The sequence below is a fragment of the Saprolegnia parasitica genome, assembly GCF_000151545.1.
Source record: "Saprolegnia parasitica CBS 223.65 unplaced genomic scaffold supercont2.10, whole genome shotgun sequence".
In the NCBI taxonomy this organism is placed as follows: Eukaryota; Oomycota; class Saprolegniomycetes; order Saprolegniales; family Saprolegniaceae; genus Saprolegnia; species Saprolegnia parasitica.
The window spans coordinates 594256-608999 of NW_012156404.1; the positions used below are offsets into that span (position 1 = coordinate 594256).

General features: G+C 62.0%; 5 protein-coding genes across 5 annotated transcripts; 3 read left to right on the forward strand and 2 right to left on the reverse strand.

Moving 5' to 3' along the window:
* The first annotated feature begins 151 nt into the window (after positions 1-151).
* On the forward strand, positions 152-3684 carry SPRG_04038 (hypothetical protein). Its single transcript, XM_012342628.1, has 3 exons — positions 152-466; positions 516-673; positions 723-3684. Exons 1-3 carry the CDS (start codon positions 213-215, stop codon positions 3149-3151), a joined length of 2841 nt encoding a protein of 946 aa, XP_012198018.1. The 5' UTR covers positions 152-212; the 3' UTR covers positions 3152-3684.
* A 128-nt stretch (positions 3685-3812) lies between these two features.
* SPRG_04039 (hypothetical protein) lies at positions 3813-7772 on the forward strand. The gene is made up of 5 exons (XM_012342629.1): positions 3813-4621; positions 4668-4996; positions 5039-7363; positions 7410-7543; positions 7601-7772. Exons 1-3 carry the CDS (start codon positions 3853-3855, stop codon positions 6809-6811), a joined length of 2871 nt encoding a protein of 956 aa, XP_012198019.1. The 5' UTR covers positions 3813-3852; the 3' UTR covers positions 6812-7363; positions 7410-7543; positions 7601-7772.
* A 110-nt stretch (positions 7773-7882) lies between these two features.
* On the reverse strand, positions 7883-11873 carry SPRG_04040 (hypothetical protein; the record flags this gene model as incomplete). Its single annotated transcript, XM_012342630.1, has 8 exons — positions 7883-8028; positions 8075-8396; positions 8434-8496; positions 8547-9203; positions 9250-9360; positions 9405-9782; positions 9836-11251; positions 11304-11873. 8 exons carry the CDS (start codon positions 11871-11873, stop codon positions 7883-7885), a joined length of 3663 nt encoding a protein of 1220 aa, XP_012198020.1.
* Positions 11874-12084: 211 nt separating this feature from the next.
* Positions 12085-13212, reverse strand: SPRG_04041 (hypothetical protein; the record flags this gene model as incomplete). The annotated part of the gene is made up of 2 exons (XM_012342631.1): positions 12085-12348; positions 12397-13212. 2 exons carry the CDS (start codon positions 13210-13212, stop codon positions 12085-12087), a joined length of 1080 nt encoding a protein of 359 aa, XP_012198021.1.
* A 692-nt stretch (positions 13213-13904) lies between these two features.
* On the forward strand, positions 13905-14717 carry SPRG_04042 (hypothetical protein; the record flags this gene model as incomplete). The annotated part of the gene is made up of 1 exon (XM_012342632.1): positions 13905-14717. One exon carries the CDS (start codon positions 13905-13907, stop codon positions 14715-14717), a length of 813 nt encoding a protein of 270 aa, XP_012198022.1.
* Between the last annotated feature and the right edge of the window lie 27 nt (positions 14718-14744).

The following is a 14744-nucleotide window of genomic DNA, read 5'->3' on the forward strand; positions in this document are numbered from 1 at the left end:
AAGGGATCGTCAATCCAGACGGCCGGAGCCTACTCCCTCGAAAAGCGCGGCGACTTCGCGATCCTTCGTCGTGGCGCGACCAAAAGATTTCGGGAACGCCGGATACCATTCGTGTATCCGGATGCGTCTGGCCATTGCGGATTTGTATAAGGGGCCATCGAGGCTGGGGATTGGCGGTTGGCTCAACAAAGAGATAGATTCGCGGCCGCAGGATGGACGACCGGAAGAGCTACGTGGTCACTGCGCACAAGCCGACGAGCGTCTCGCACTCGGTCGTCGGGCGCTTCACGGGCGCCAGCGACGTCAACCTCGTCCTCGCCAAGACCACGCGCGTCGAGATCCATCTGCTCACGCCCGAAGGGCTCACGCCCGTCCACGACGTGGCGATCTATGGCCGCATCACGATGCTCGAGGTGTTCCGCCCGCCCTCGTCGCCCGTGGACCTTCTCTTTGTGTGCACGCAGCGGTACTGTAGCCTCGGCGCACGGCGTAAAGGGTTCAATGCGTGGCGGTAGGCACCAGTTTTGCGTCTTGGCGTACGATCCGGCGACCAAGAGCATTGTCACGCGGGCCCAAGGCAACATTCGCGACCCGATTGGCCGCATGAGCGACGTCGTCACGAGCGGCAACATTGACCCGGAAGGCCGCCTCATTGGCATGAACCTCTACGAAGGTACGCGAGAACGACGACGACGCGTCGCTCCAATCTATTCTGGTGGTAGGCTACTTCAAAGTCATCCCCATGGACGCGAGTGGCAAGCTCTCGGACGCGTTCAACATTCGCATGGACGAGCTCCGCGTCATTGACGTCAAGTTTCTCTTTGGCTGCGCCAAGCCCACGATCGCGGTTCTGTACGAAGACCAGAAGGGGCGACACGTCAAGACGTACGTCGTCTTGGCAAAGGAGCGGGAGCTGGCCGAAGGGCCATGGAGCCAGTCGCACGTCGAGTCGAGCGCCAACTTGCTCATTCCCGTGCCGGCGCCCGCCGGCGGCGTCCTCATCGTGAGCCAGCAGATGATCGTGTACCACAACGGCAGCACGTGCCACGCGATCTCGATGCAGAGCACGATCATCCAGGTGTACGGGCAGGTTGACCGCGACGGCTCGCGCTTCCTCTTGGCCGACCAGTTTGGTCTTCTCCAGGTCGTCGCGCTCCAGCGCAACAAGGACACGGTCACCGGCATTGCGCTCGAAGTGCTCGGCGAGACCAGCATCGCGTCGACGCTCTCGTACCTGGACAACGGCGTCGTCTTTGTCGGCAGCGCGACCGGCGACTCGCAGCTCGTCAAGCTCCTGCCCGCGCGCGACGCCGCGACTGGCTCGTACCTCGAGGTGCTCGATGCCTACGTCAACATTGGTCCGATCGTCGACTTCGTTGTGATGGACCTCGACCGCCAAGGCCAAGGCCAGGTGGTCACCTGCAGCGGCGCGTACAAGGACGGGTCTCTCCGCGTCATCCGCAACGGCATTGGCATCAACGAGCAGGCGGCGACCGAGCTCCCCGGCATCAAGGGCATGTGGGCGCTGCGCACGTCGTTTGCCGCCGACCAAGATGCGTACCTTGTCCAGAGCTTTGTGAGCGAGACGCGCGTGCTTGGTTTCTCGGCGGACGGCGACGACGGCGACGTCGAGCTCGCCGAGCACGAGATCAAGGGCTTGAACCCGGCCAAGACGCTCCTGTGCCGCAACGTGCTTGGCGATGCGTGGCTCCAAGTCACCGAATTTGACGTGCGCCTCATTGCGTGTGCGACCAGCGACGTTGTTGCGACGTGGAAGGCGCCGGGCCGCATCACGGTCGCCGCCGCGAACCCGTGCCAAGCTGTCGTTGCGATCGCCGGCGGCGTCCTCGTCTACTTTGAAATCGACGGCGCGCAGCTGCACCTTGTGGCGGAGACGCGCCTGCCCCACGAGATTGCGTGCCTCGACATTTCGCCGCCGACGAGCGATACCAAGGGCACCCTCGACGGCCGCCACTGGGAGACGCGGCTCCCGAAAGCGTCGCGTGTCGCGGTCGGTCTCTGGTCGGAGCTCTCGGTGTCGCTGCTGGCGCTGCCGACGCTGGCGCTCGAGACCAAGCAGCTGCTCGGCGGCGACGTGCTGCCGCGCTCGGTGCTCTCGATCGCGTTTGACGGCGTGCCGCATCTGCTGGTGGGCATGGGCGACGGCACGCTGCTCGTGTACACGCTTGCGGCCGACGGGCACCTCGCGCCGCTCAAGCGCATCAGCCTCGGGACGCAGCCGATCCTCGTGTCGGCGTTCCGGTCCAAGGACGTGCTACATGTGTTTGCGGCCTCGGACCGCCCGACCGTCATCTACACCAACAACGGCAAGCTCCTCTTCTCCAACGTCAACGCCAAGGAAGTGAGCGTCATGTGCGCGTTCGACTCGCCGGCGCTGCCCGACTGCCTCGCGCTCGCGTCGCCGGACGAGCTCACGCTCGGGACGATCGACGACATCCAGAAGCTCCATGTGCAGAGCGTGCCGCTGCACGAGTGGCCGCGCCGGCTCGCGCACGACCCGATGTCGCACACGCTCGGCGTCACGACGATCAAGTACACGCTGGACGAGACGCACATGGAGGAAGTCGAGGTCGGCTACGTGCGCCTTATGGATGACCAGTCGTTTGATATGCTCCATGCGTACAAGCTGGACCCGTTCGAGATTGGGTGCGCGATCGTGTCGGCGTCGTTTGATGACGCGCGCTACTACTGCGTCGGGACAGCGTACGTGCACGAAGAAGAGCTCGAGCCGCACCAAGGCCGCATCCTCGTCTTCCAGGTCGTCGCCGGCAAGCTCGTGCTCGTGGCCGAGAAAGAGGTCAAGGGCGCGGTCTACTGCTTGAACGCGTTCCAGAACAAGCTGCTCGCCGGCATCAACAGCAAGACGCAAGTGTACAAGTGGAGCGACACGGACGACCTCGAGAAGGAGCTCGTCGCCGAGTGCGGCCACCACGGCCACACGCTCGTGCTCTTCCTCGAGTCGCGCGGCGACTTTATCGCGGTCGGCGATCTCATGAAGTCGATCTCGCTGCTCAACTACAAGGCGCTCGACGGCAGCGTCGAAGAAGTCGCGAAGGACCTCAATTCGAACTGGATGACGGCGATTGATATGCCTGAGACTGCCATGTGCTCGGGGCCGAGGCCGACTTGAACCTCTTTTGCGTGCAGCGGCAGAGCGGCGCGACGACCGACGAGGAGCGCGCGCGCCTCGAGTGCGTCGGTGAGTTTCACTTGGGCGACTTCGTCAACCGGTTCCGGCACGGGTCGCTCGTGATGCAGCCGCCGGCGTCGCAGAGCTCGCTCTTTGGGACCGTCAGTGGCATGCTCGGCGTCGTCTTGCCGCTCGACGCGACGCAGTTTACGTTCCTCTCGCGGCTCACGAGTGCGCTCAACAAGGTGTGCAAGGGCGTCGGCGGCCTCCTCCACAAGGACTGGCGCATGTACGAGAGCAAGCGCCACGTGAGCGAGGCCAAGAACTTTATCGACGGCGACCTCATCGAGAGCTTCCTCGACTTGCCGGCAGCGCGCATGGCGACGGTCGTCGATCTGCTCAACGGCGACGGCGCCATGGACGGCCGCCCGCCCGTCTCGATCGACGACGTGGTTGCGATCGTCGAAGACCTCGCGCAGCGTCATTAGCAGCTTTAAACTATATTCAATCATCTCGTCGCCTGGACCCGCTCATCTTCCTGCGTCGTCATCTCGACGTGCTTCCTGCCGCCCCTGTAGCATGCTTCCTGTAGCATGCTTCGGCAGGTGGCACCGTCCGGGCCAAAAATGGAAACTGGGATCTTGGTATCCGGATACAAGATGGCTTCGAATCGGGGATTTGCTGCTGCTGCTGCTGCTGCGATGACGAGCGAGACCAAGACCGAGGCCATGGCCGCGCCCATGGCCGACGCGGAAGCGGCTCTTGCGACGCCGGACGTCGCTCGCAAGGCGCCAGTAGAGGCAGCTGGCGGCGCAGACGAAGAAGAAGGTGGGACGCAGCCAAGTGCAGAGTTGCCGAAAGACACCCAACCTGCGATGGCGACGACGATCAACGAGCCGCCACCGACGAGCCATCTCATCGACGACCCGCACGCTCCGATCTCGCGCGACGATCTCATGCGGTCGCTCGACGCCGAGCTCAACCGGCGGCGCCCGGACACGTACATCATCACGCAGCTGTGCCACGACCTCGGGCACGTGCCATCGAGTCGGCGCGCGCGCGTGTGGCAAGCGCTCTTGCTGCCCGGCGGCGCCAAGTCGGGTGAGTGCGATATCTTTGGCCCGATCGACGCAGACGATCCAAACCAGCGCGTGATCCGCGCGGACGCGCCTCGAACGCGGCCCAAGGACTTTGACGCGCGCGACCGGTCCGGCCTCGAGCACTGCCTTCTCCACGTGCTCACGTACTACTGCAAGTGCAAGACGATTCGGTACAAGCAGGGCATGAACGAAGTGCTTGCGCCGTTCGTGCTCCTCTTCGGCCTCGACGCGCACGCCGTCGTGTACCAATGCTACTACACCTTCATCGACAAGTACCTCACCAACGTCTACTCGGACCGCGAGTTCCGGTCGCTCCAGTGCTCGATGCGATTGCTGCGGCTGCTCCTCCTCTACCACGACCCGCGGCTCTGTACGTCTCTCTTCCATATCGAGGCAACGTCTTAGGTTGCGTGCAGGTAGCTACTTGGACGAGCACGATATGACGCCCGAGCTGTACGTGACGCCATGGTTCATGACGCTCTTTGCACGCAACACGGCGCCCGACGTGCTGTTCGCGCTATGGGACGCGGTCTTGCTGCACGACGACCCGACGCTGCTGCACTTTGTCGCCCTCGCACTCCTCCAAGACCAGCGCGACGTGCTGCTGCGCGCCGACCCCGCCGAGCTGCCGCAGGTGCTCACGAGCCTCAGCATCACGAGCGTCGACCACGCGTCGTCGCTGTTGACCAAGGCGCTGCAGACCATGCACATCACGCCCACGTCGTTCCGCAAGGACATTCTCTCGGTGCTTTATCCAAATCTTAGCGGCGCGCTTAGAGTCGTGTAGGTGTGCTATCGCCCACTCACGGACCGAACCGTCTCGGCGCTCAAGCAGATCGGCGCGACGTCGTGTCTGACGCTGCACCCGTCCGAGCTCGTGTCGTACATGGCGCAGAAGGTCCAGGGCACGTTGGCCTCGAGCATGAACCTCATCATCCTCGACTGCCGCCCGTTCCCAGCGTTCCAGGAATTTCATTTGAGTCTCTCGTACCACATCGATCCGGACGTCGCGGCCAACCCTGAGGCCTTCCGCGTGCTCTTGGACGGGTTTAGCCGCATGAAGGACTGCCACTTTTGCTTTGTCGGCAGCAAGGCCAGTCGCAGCAGCGAGCCAGAAACTGCGTCCTCGTCGCCGCTGACGGACCCAGATCTGGTCGATGACGTGGCCATCTCTCGCTTCGTTGTCATGTTTCTTCAACACAACTTTGCGCACGTGAGCAAGGTGCTCGGCGGCCTCGACGCGGTCCGCGACGAGTTCCTCGCGACGCTCGACGACAGCGTTGTCGAGCAACTCGTCGTGGGCGAGTACGTCGACGACACGAGCGCGTCCTCGCTCAAGGTCAAGGCGAAGCGACTGATGGGGAAGCTCCCGACGCAGTCAGCGCTGCAGTCGCTCCAGCGGCTCAAGAGCACGATCACAAAGCCGCCGCTGCTCTTTGGGAAGGCGCCGACGACACCGCCCACCATCGATGGCGTCACGCAGTCGGCGCTCATGGTCGGGGACGACGAGTGGGTCGAAGTCTGCGTCAAGAGCAAGGAAATCCTGCGCCGCTCGTCCAAGTCGATGGCCGACGACTGGAAGCTCGTGACGTTCGAGGCCGGGAAGCTCGGCATCCTCTTCAAAGGCGTCGACCGGTCGCAGATCACGGTTGACAGCATCGTGCCGCGTGGCCAAGCCGAAGCGGCCGGGGTGCTCGAGCGCGGCGACGTCCTCGAGACCATCGACGGCGCCAACATCCGCGGGCTCCGCTTCCACGCGGTCATGGAGATGCTCCAGCGCGCGCATCGGCCCGTCTCGCTGCAGTTTAGCTCGCCGCCCACCCGGCTCTTGGACGTGCTCGACGCACTCTCCGTGCCGCCCCACGCGCCCTTGCTGCTGCGCAACGGCCCGTACTCGCTCTCGATCATTTGGGACCACGTGCCGGGCGCAACGAGATACCAGCTGCAGTTTGCGCCCCAGTCGGAGCACCGCTTCCATCCGTGGGCGACGCTGGCCGTCAAGAGCCAATCGGGCAGCGTCGTGGACCATAGCAGCGACGTGAGTGGCACGGTGGTGGGCCTCGAACCGGGCGAGAAGTACCTCTTACGCGTGCGCTGCGGCACGCCGACCAACTGGGGCATTTACAGCGAACCGAGTGCGACGATGACGACGATCGAGACAGCGTCGTCGCGCCGGCTCTTGAGCCCGAAGGCGTCGCCGAGCCACGGCACGTCGAGTCTCAGCAACATGGTCGTCTTCCTCGCCGGCGAGTGCCCGGACGTGGTCGAGTCGGGTCTCTTTTACTACCGCGTCCTCCTCGGCCTTCGGGCGCGCGCGGGCCGTCGTACGATGCATCGACCGAAGCGATTGCGCTCGAGAAAGGGTCGCTCATCAAGTGCGACGAGAAGATTCTGCGCGGCCCGCACGTGTTTGTGCGCCTCCAAGACTCGGATTTTTGGGCGTTCGAGACGACGGCCGACGGCGCGCCTGTCCTCGAGCGGCTCGCGATGGACAAGGAGCCGCCACTGCGCCACAGCGAGAGCGTCGAGAAGCACATGGCGACCGCGCCGTCGGGCTTGACGCTGCAGGCGACGGGGCCGACAACGATCGTCGTGTCGTGGGAAGCGCTTCTGGACCCGAGTGTCACCAAGTACTGCATTCAGTTTTCGAAAAACCGACTCGCGGCGCTGTGGATCTCGCGCGACCTCGTGCCGACGGAGAACTCGTGTGTGCTCACCGAGCTCACGCCAGGGACAGCATATGTCGTGCGACTCCGAGCGGGGTACGAGACGGGGTACGGCCCGTACACGGCCACGTCGGCGCCGTGTCGGACGGCCGATGCCCCGCCCGAGGTCGTCTCGCCCGATGACCTCGACGAGAATAAGCCCACGAAGCTCTTTACGATGAACGGGTGGATGGAGAAAGCGGCGGGCGCCGTCCAGCGCTTGACCAAGACCAACAGCAGCGACCAGCTCCCGGACGAGAGCGACGGCCGCCCGGTGTGGCGAGAGCCCCCGCTCGTCATCAACGTCGACGAGATGAAGCAAGCGAAGGAAGAGTTTCAGTGGTTTCCCGCCAAGAAACTCGTTGAAGACGCCAGCCCCGTCGCGTGCGAGCTCGTCGTCACCAACGGTATATTCCATCCGAAATGCGTTCAGGCACTCGATACGTGGTGCAGGTTACCTCTTGTCGGTGGAGCCCGAGGTCGATCGGCCGGGCTGGGGTCGCATCGACGAGCGCCGGCGACTCAAGCTTTTGACCAAGATCACGTCGCGCCGCACCGTGCCCAACTCGGTCGTCTTCCACTTCAAGGTACGCGTCCATTCACAGTGATCATCGAACTTTGCTGGATGAAATACCATGGTGTAGCAACACGAAGACGACGAGACGGTCGATAACGTTGCGTTCATCGTCGACGAGCGGAGCGCGTGCTTGGAGCTTGTCAAGCAGCGCTTCATGGCCATCACGGCGCCGCAGTAATTCGACTGGTTTGACGCTTGCCTATCGTTTGAAAAAGTGTGTTTTTGAGAGAAAAGGGGTGTTTTTGAGATGCATCATCGACGAGCAAGCCTCCGGCGCCCGAGAAGCCGAGCCATTCGCCTCGAACCCAGCGCGACAAAGGAACGCAGGATGGATTATTATGCAGTCGAATTAGAGCTTGCGGTAGCCGGGCCAGTCGGGCGGTGCCACAAAGTCGTGTTTGCCCATGTACTCCATGAGCGCTTCGGCAGGTCCGTCGTGGGGCTTGAGGTTCGCGAGGAGAAAGTCCAACGTGTCGTGTGCCTCACGCCACGCGCCTATCGCGAAGTCCATCACCCAACACAATTGTAGTTGGTGGCGCACCGCGGAGGTATTCGCTCACGCCCTTCTCGAACGTCGACGTGAAGCCGTTGAGGAGGCCCATTTGCAGCAGCGGCACGTCGGCGACGCCGCGCACGTGGCGGACGTTAGCGTTGACGTAGTCGCACGTGTAGAGCGCGATGGGTTTGGCGCAGCCGTCAAAGAGGACGCAGTCGATGCAGCGGCAGAACTGCTGCAGTTGCGGCGACAGCAGGTTGTAGAACGAGTGCGACATGATGAGCGGGATGTGGTAGAGCTTCGTCGTCGACTCGAGCGTCGACGCCATGTTGACGTCCGATGAGAGGTACGACGCGTCGATCTTGTACTTGCTTCCGATGCCCCTAGATCGTAGTGAGCTTTACATGGCTGCTGATGCGCTGACCGTCAATGGCCCAGCCAACGTGGAGACCGTAGCCCATCTTGACCTAACCGCATGGTGATGAAACTCAAAATGAAAAACGAGATGATTCTCTACCTGAAAGGGCGACTCAAACCGCGTTTGGAGCAGCTTGTTGGTCTGGTACGCTTTGAGTTTGGGCGAAATGTCAATGTCCACCATGGTTTTGAGAAACGCCATGAGCGCATTGTCCGCTGCCGTCGCGACGTAGACCTTGGACTGCGCCATCTTCTTGGACCCTTCTTCGTCAAAGAATAAAAAGTCGAGTTCGGCGCCTGAGGTCGTCGTGAGGTGCGCCGGTGGCCGCGCTTGGTTGATGACGGCGACGTCCGGGGAGTCTTCGGGGATCTTCCACACGAGGAGGAAGGCGTCGCCGACGTTCTTGTTGGCGTGGCCGTCGAAGGTGTAGGCGGCGTGATGGACAATGTGTCCGATCGTGTTGGTGAACATCATGACTTGCTCCTGGAGACACTCGGTGATGTCGGTGAAGCGCCGAATGTCGCAAAAGCCAAAGACCGCATGCACCTTCTTGCCCGCGATGATCGGGTTGAACTCGGCGCCCATCATGTTTTTCGAGATGATGGCCGAGCCCGCCGAGCCGTACCCGATCTGCAGCAGCCGCGCGACCTTTGTGAGCGTGTTCTGGAGCAGCTTCATCTCGTACATGGGCTTTTCCTCGTCGACGGGCGAGACCGACTTGGTCGGGTTGAGCGCCAACTGCTGCGTCAACCTCACCTAGAACCCATTTAGCTCTTTCTATTGAAGCATTGATACAAAGCACCATGCGCTCGACCGGCAAGATGACGCGCTTGTACACGTCGAGCGTGAGAAGCATGCCACCACTTGCAAAGCACGAGATGATGAAGAGCGTGCGAACAATCTCCCAGATCGCCTGCCGACCTCTCAGACACGAGGACAAGAATTCGGCCGACGCACCTCGGACTTGGCAGCGGGCCCGCCGTCAAAGATCGCGATGCTCTGGCACGGCATGTCGAGACGCGGCCACGTGCAGTTGGACGGCACAGCGACAACGTTGAGGTACTCGACGCGGTAGTTGGCGACGACGGGCGGCGCATAGATCGCCGACCCGTTGAAGAGGACGGCGTCAACGGGCCACGGCACGTGGGCGTACGTTTGCATGGCCGCGTGGACGACCGATGCGTTGGCACGCGCAATGTGCAAGTAGACGGGCTGCGTCGCGTTGATGTACGCAGCGAGTTCCCGGCCAAAGAGACTATTGGGCGGCCCTTCGGCCCACATGTGGAGCTTGGTGAGGCCATACGTGATGGGCGAGACATCGCGGGGGGTGTAGCACTAGGCTCATACTGTGAGCTGCCGTGTTTTATAAAAAACAAGAGAGAAATGACCTCGGTGAGAATGATGAGCACGGCGAGGAGGAGGAAAATGACGTGGCGGATCGTCGAGTCGGCGACTTTCTCGCCGAGGCGACTCGCGTAAAAGTTGAGCTGGCTGATCTGGTTCTTGCTGGTCATGTCTTGTTCGTACGCGTCCTCCATCGCCAGCAAGGTCCTCTGAAACTTGGCTGCCGACAACGCAAAGGTGCGCATCGGCGCCGTGTTGGTGCTCGACGCGACGCGCGCGCAAAAGTTGTGGCGAGCGTCGTCCGGCGGCGGGTACCCGCGGTACGCGCCCCGAAGCAATAGTTCAATGTGCTCCATCGTGTAGACCACCGGGCGTCCGTCGGGCGAAGCAAAGATGCGCTTGAGGTCCTCGGCCGAAAACGTCGCGCGCGGCCCGTCGCTCGGCGGCGGCGGTGACACGGCGGCCGTCGACGTGCGCGTCTGCTTGACAAGCGAGAGGCGGCGCGGGCGGTACGAGCGCTTGACCATGATTTGCTTGAACATCTTGAAGAGCGTGGCCATGCGCAGCATCCGCAGCATGCGCGCCAGGCGGAAGCCCGCCACCTTGGCGATCCTCGCGCCGCCCGAGAGCGAGAGGTTGCCGACTTGGCCGTGGAAGCTAATGAACGGGACTTCGGTGAGGAGCGTCACGGACGAGACGAGGTCGAGCCAAAAGTAAAAGCTCCAGCGGTATGAGGGTAGCACAATCGACGTCAAGAGCACGTCAAAGAGCATCACCGTAAGCACGAGGACGGTGCAGACGCCGTAGGCCACATCGCTGTGCACGCTCGTGCTGGCAATGCGCACGTTGTCCGAGAAGGTCGCGTAGATCGACGCGAGGAAGAGACCGACGACAACGGCGTTGTGCTCGCTGAAGCGTGTGAGGCGCTCCATGATGCGCTCGCGTCGGCTCAGATGCTTGAGCTCGAGCGGCCGCGAAAGCGCGCGGATGAGCTCGATCTGCGGCGCCGTGAGCGCGCGCCGGCTCTCGGCCTCCCACTGCCGACGATTCGCCTCGGCAATGTCTTGGAGAAAGCTCGCGGCCGGAAGGAACTCGGCGAGAAGCGACAGCGTCGGCTGCAGCATGAGCCGCACAAAGTTGGCTTGGATCTCGGACGTGTTGATCTGGTCGGCGTTCCGGAAGGTCGAGACGACGAGGCCCTCGCGCTTCTCGAGCGCGCCTTGCTCAAAGAACTCGCTCATGATGAGGTCGGTCCAGTGCTCGGCGAGCGTCCACTCCTTGGCCGGGTTGCAAATGTCGGCCGTGTGGAGAAGGTACCCGCAGTAGACGTACGCGTCTTCTTCCAGCAGCGCCGACGACCCGCGCGGCAGCGCGCGCATCTTGCGCAGCAGCTCGCTATGGATGCTCACGTCCGTGTACATGATGCAGCGTGCGATCGTCTTGGCAATCCGCAGCGACTCCTAAATCGTATGGTCGCATGACGCGACAAGATACGATGGATGTGATCTGCACCTGCGTCTCGAGCGTCGCAAGGAAGCCGTGTTGCTTGACGAGAGCCATCGTGCGCGCCGTGTGCATGCTTTCGAGCACTGGGTTGCGGTACGTGAGCGTGAGCGGGTGCCCGGCGTTGACGAGGAACTGGTTGGTGAGGCCGACGTGGCCAATGTCGTGGCAGAGCGACGCAATCAGCAGCGCCGACGCGGTGCGCGGCGAGAGGTACGCGTGGCCGTGGAAGCCGCGCAAGAAGACGGCGACGGTCTGCATGACGTCGACGGCGTGGAGAAACGTGTGGTACCGGCGGCTCACGATCGGCTGCGTCGTGCGCTCGACGTAGCCTTGCTGCACGTCCGCGTAGAAGGCGCCGATGGCCTCGAGCGAGAGGTTAAAGACCTCGTGGAGCTCGAAGAACGCCGAGAGCCGTTGGACGAACGCGAGCTGGGACGGCGGCGTCGAGAGCTCAAAGACGTTGAAGTTCCAGTTGGTAAAGTCGTCGCCGACATGGCCGTCGGTCGCGAGCAACTGCTTCTCGACCGCCTTGGACGTCGACCGCCGGTGCTTGGGCAGCCGCGGCGACAGCAACATCGCGTCCGTCGAGCAAGTTGCCGTTTCCAGCAGCAGTTGCGCGTGTCAGTTGCACGCCTAAAATTGGCATGTGCCGCTCATGCCGAATCCTAGGGCGACCCAAGTGTCCTGTAGCCCGCTGTGTTGCTTATGCGGCATAAGCAACACAACCCAAGCGCCCGCCGCTTGGGTTGTTTTGTTGGATCGAGTGTAGAATGTGAAATGTGAAAATCTACTTTTTGCCAAAGAAATCCATCAAATTGCTCTGCTTGGCCGTGCCAGACGTCTTGAGCACGCGCTTCTTCTTGGGCGGTGGCGCCGGCAGCTTGGCCGACACGCGCGGCTTGGGGGCGACAGGCGGCGCGGGCTCCTCATCGCCGCTCTCGACGTCTTCGTACACGCTCTCGTTGACCATGTAGCCGTGCTCGTCGATGCGCGTCTTGGTGACGAGGCGCTGGCGCTTGGCAGGCGGCGCTGTTGGCGGCTCGGGTGATCGCTTCGGTGCCTCTTCTGGCGGTCTCTGCGCGGGTGCGGGCGCTGCAACCTTGGGCGTAGGAGCCTTGGGCGTAGCAGCCTTGGGCGTAGCAGCTTTGGGTGTAGGAGCCTTGGGCGTAGGAGGCTTGGATGTAGGAGCCTTGGGCGTAGGAGGCTTGGGAGTCGACGTCGTTTTGGGCAACGGGTCGTCGTCGTCGTCGTCGTCATCGCTGTCGCACACCTTGAGACGTTTGTTGGTGGCCTTGACAAACTTGGGCATCTCGTCGTCGCTATTGTCGCTCTCGTCGTCGCTGTCGATGACGTGCGTCATCTTCTTCTTCGCCGGTGCAGGCTTGGACGTGGCAAAGAATCCGCTCTTTGCCGCCGGTTTGGGCTTGGACGACTTGGCGAACGTCGGCGTCGTCGAGATCGTCGGCTTCTCAAAGTGCTGAAACACGCTCGCCGACTCGGCGCCTTTCTTGGCCTTGCCTTGGCGCTCTGTCGCGGCCGCACAATGGACATCCGACGAGGTTGCGCTGCCAAACGACGCGGAAGGGAGACCGTCAGCAATCGTCGGAAACCACAGCGCGGTCTTGATCCCATCGTCAACAATGTTTGGGCTCTCGGCCTTGGCCGTAGCGTGGATCGCGTACAGGCTAGCGTTGGCGGCCATGCGCGAGAGTGAGATGGTCTTGCCGAGGATGGCCTTTGTCGATGGGTCGGTCGTGGTCTCCACGGCCACGTAGAGGGCGACGACGGGCTCAGCAGCGAGCGCATCTTCGAGGTGGCCACGACTCTCGCTGAGGCTCACGCCTGCAGCGCGGCTAAGGCCCACGACGCTTGGGACCTCGTTGCGGTCGAGCATCGCCGCCAGCACGTCCGCCATCTTGCAACGTGTGGTTTTAACCTCGCGCGAGTTTCGTCCTCCGCGACGCCCATTGGCTGAAAAGCGTGGGAAATGCCAGTGGTCTAAAATTGGCATGTGCCGATTCCAAGACGAGGTTTTCATTGGGCAAAATGATTTTGTTTTTTGTTCGCGCCACAACTGACGAGTGTCTCTGCTACGTCGTCCAATGCTTCCTCTCGCAGCTTCTCGCTGGCTTCGCGCCCAGCAACGCCTACTGTCTCTCAACCTCCTTTAAGTGCGCAGCTTGTCAGCTGCAACCATCGACTAGCGCTCACCATCAGCAGCCAACCGGTTGACGTTGCGAGGCCCCTGAAGTGCAACGACAGCGCAAGCGCGCGATTGAATCGTGGGTTGCTAGCGTCTTCTTGTCAATCTAAAGAAAGCTCTATATCTGCATTGAGCTCGGCGAAGGTAATACACAAATCATCAGCTTTGTTGGGTCTGTCGCGTTATCCGTACGTTTGTGTTGTTTTACCGGAAAGATACCAAACCCGCCCGCGTCGCTCATTGGTGCCACCTGTGTGCATGCGAGGTATGATTGGCGCAATGCAGTTTAAAGACTGCATATTGAGCCAATCCACGTCCGACTTGAAGTACTGTGATAACCTGGGGCTGGTATGGCAGCCACCGGTGAGTGGTGCCAGTCGAACGCTCATCATTAAGGAACGACCATGGCCAAAGCAACGTCTACCAAAGCCACGGAGGCAACGCCGATGCACTGCGCGCCGCCTGGCTACTACGGCGCCACGCTACTGCCGATGCAAAAGCATCGGCAGCGGCCCGGCAGCTTTGTGTGGTACTGTCTTACGAGCCCGCTCCAGCCATTTACGTGGCAACTCGTTGTCTTCCATACACTCCACTTGCTTCTCGCTACCCTCTCGTTCCCACTTGTGCTAGCCGGCGCCGTCGCCAGCGTCGCCCTCGTCCCGCTCTGCTGCTTGGGCCTCGTCGTCGCCAAGATTCTCGTGCGACTGGTGTCATATCTGACGCAACTCGATGTCTACCTCCACAACTGCGCCACACGGCGAGGCAGCGACTGCCTCTTGCTTGGTGAGGACCTCGATCCGTACTGTCGAGACAGCAACCGTTTGGCAACGGTCTCGAGAGCCTCGATGTACCTCACCGGCTACTACATGCTTCTCAAGCCTCCGCTTGCGTTGGTTGGCAGCTTCGGCGTGCTGGGGCTTTTTGGTCTTTCCTTGGCGACGATCGCTGCGCCATTTCTTCCGAGCCTCAACGCTCAAGGGATCCTCCTCGTGGGCCCACCCGCAGGTGCTGGGCTTCCGATGGTACTGCTGGGTCTGCTACGACTCTACGTCGCCATCTTCCTTCTCCACGTGTCGGCCAGCGGCATCAATGCGACCACCAAGCTTGTCTCGAGCACGTACCACGATGCGACCGCTTTAAGTTGTGGCAAGACGCACGACCTGCCGCGAGGTCTTATCCAAGGCCAGCAAACCATGTACTACAGCACGGTGCTTTGACAAGGCTGTTGGCACGAATATATATAA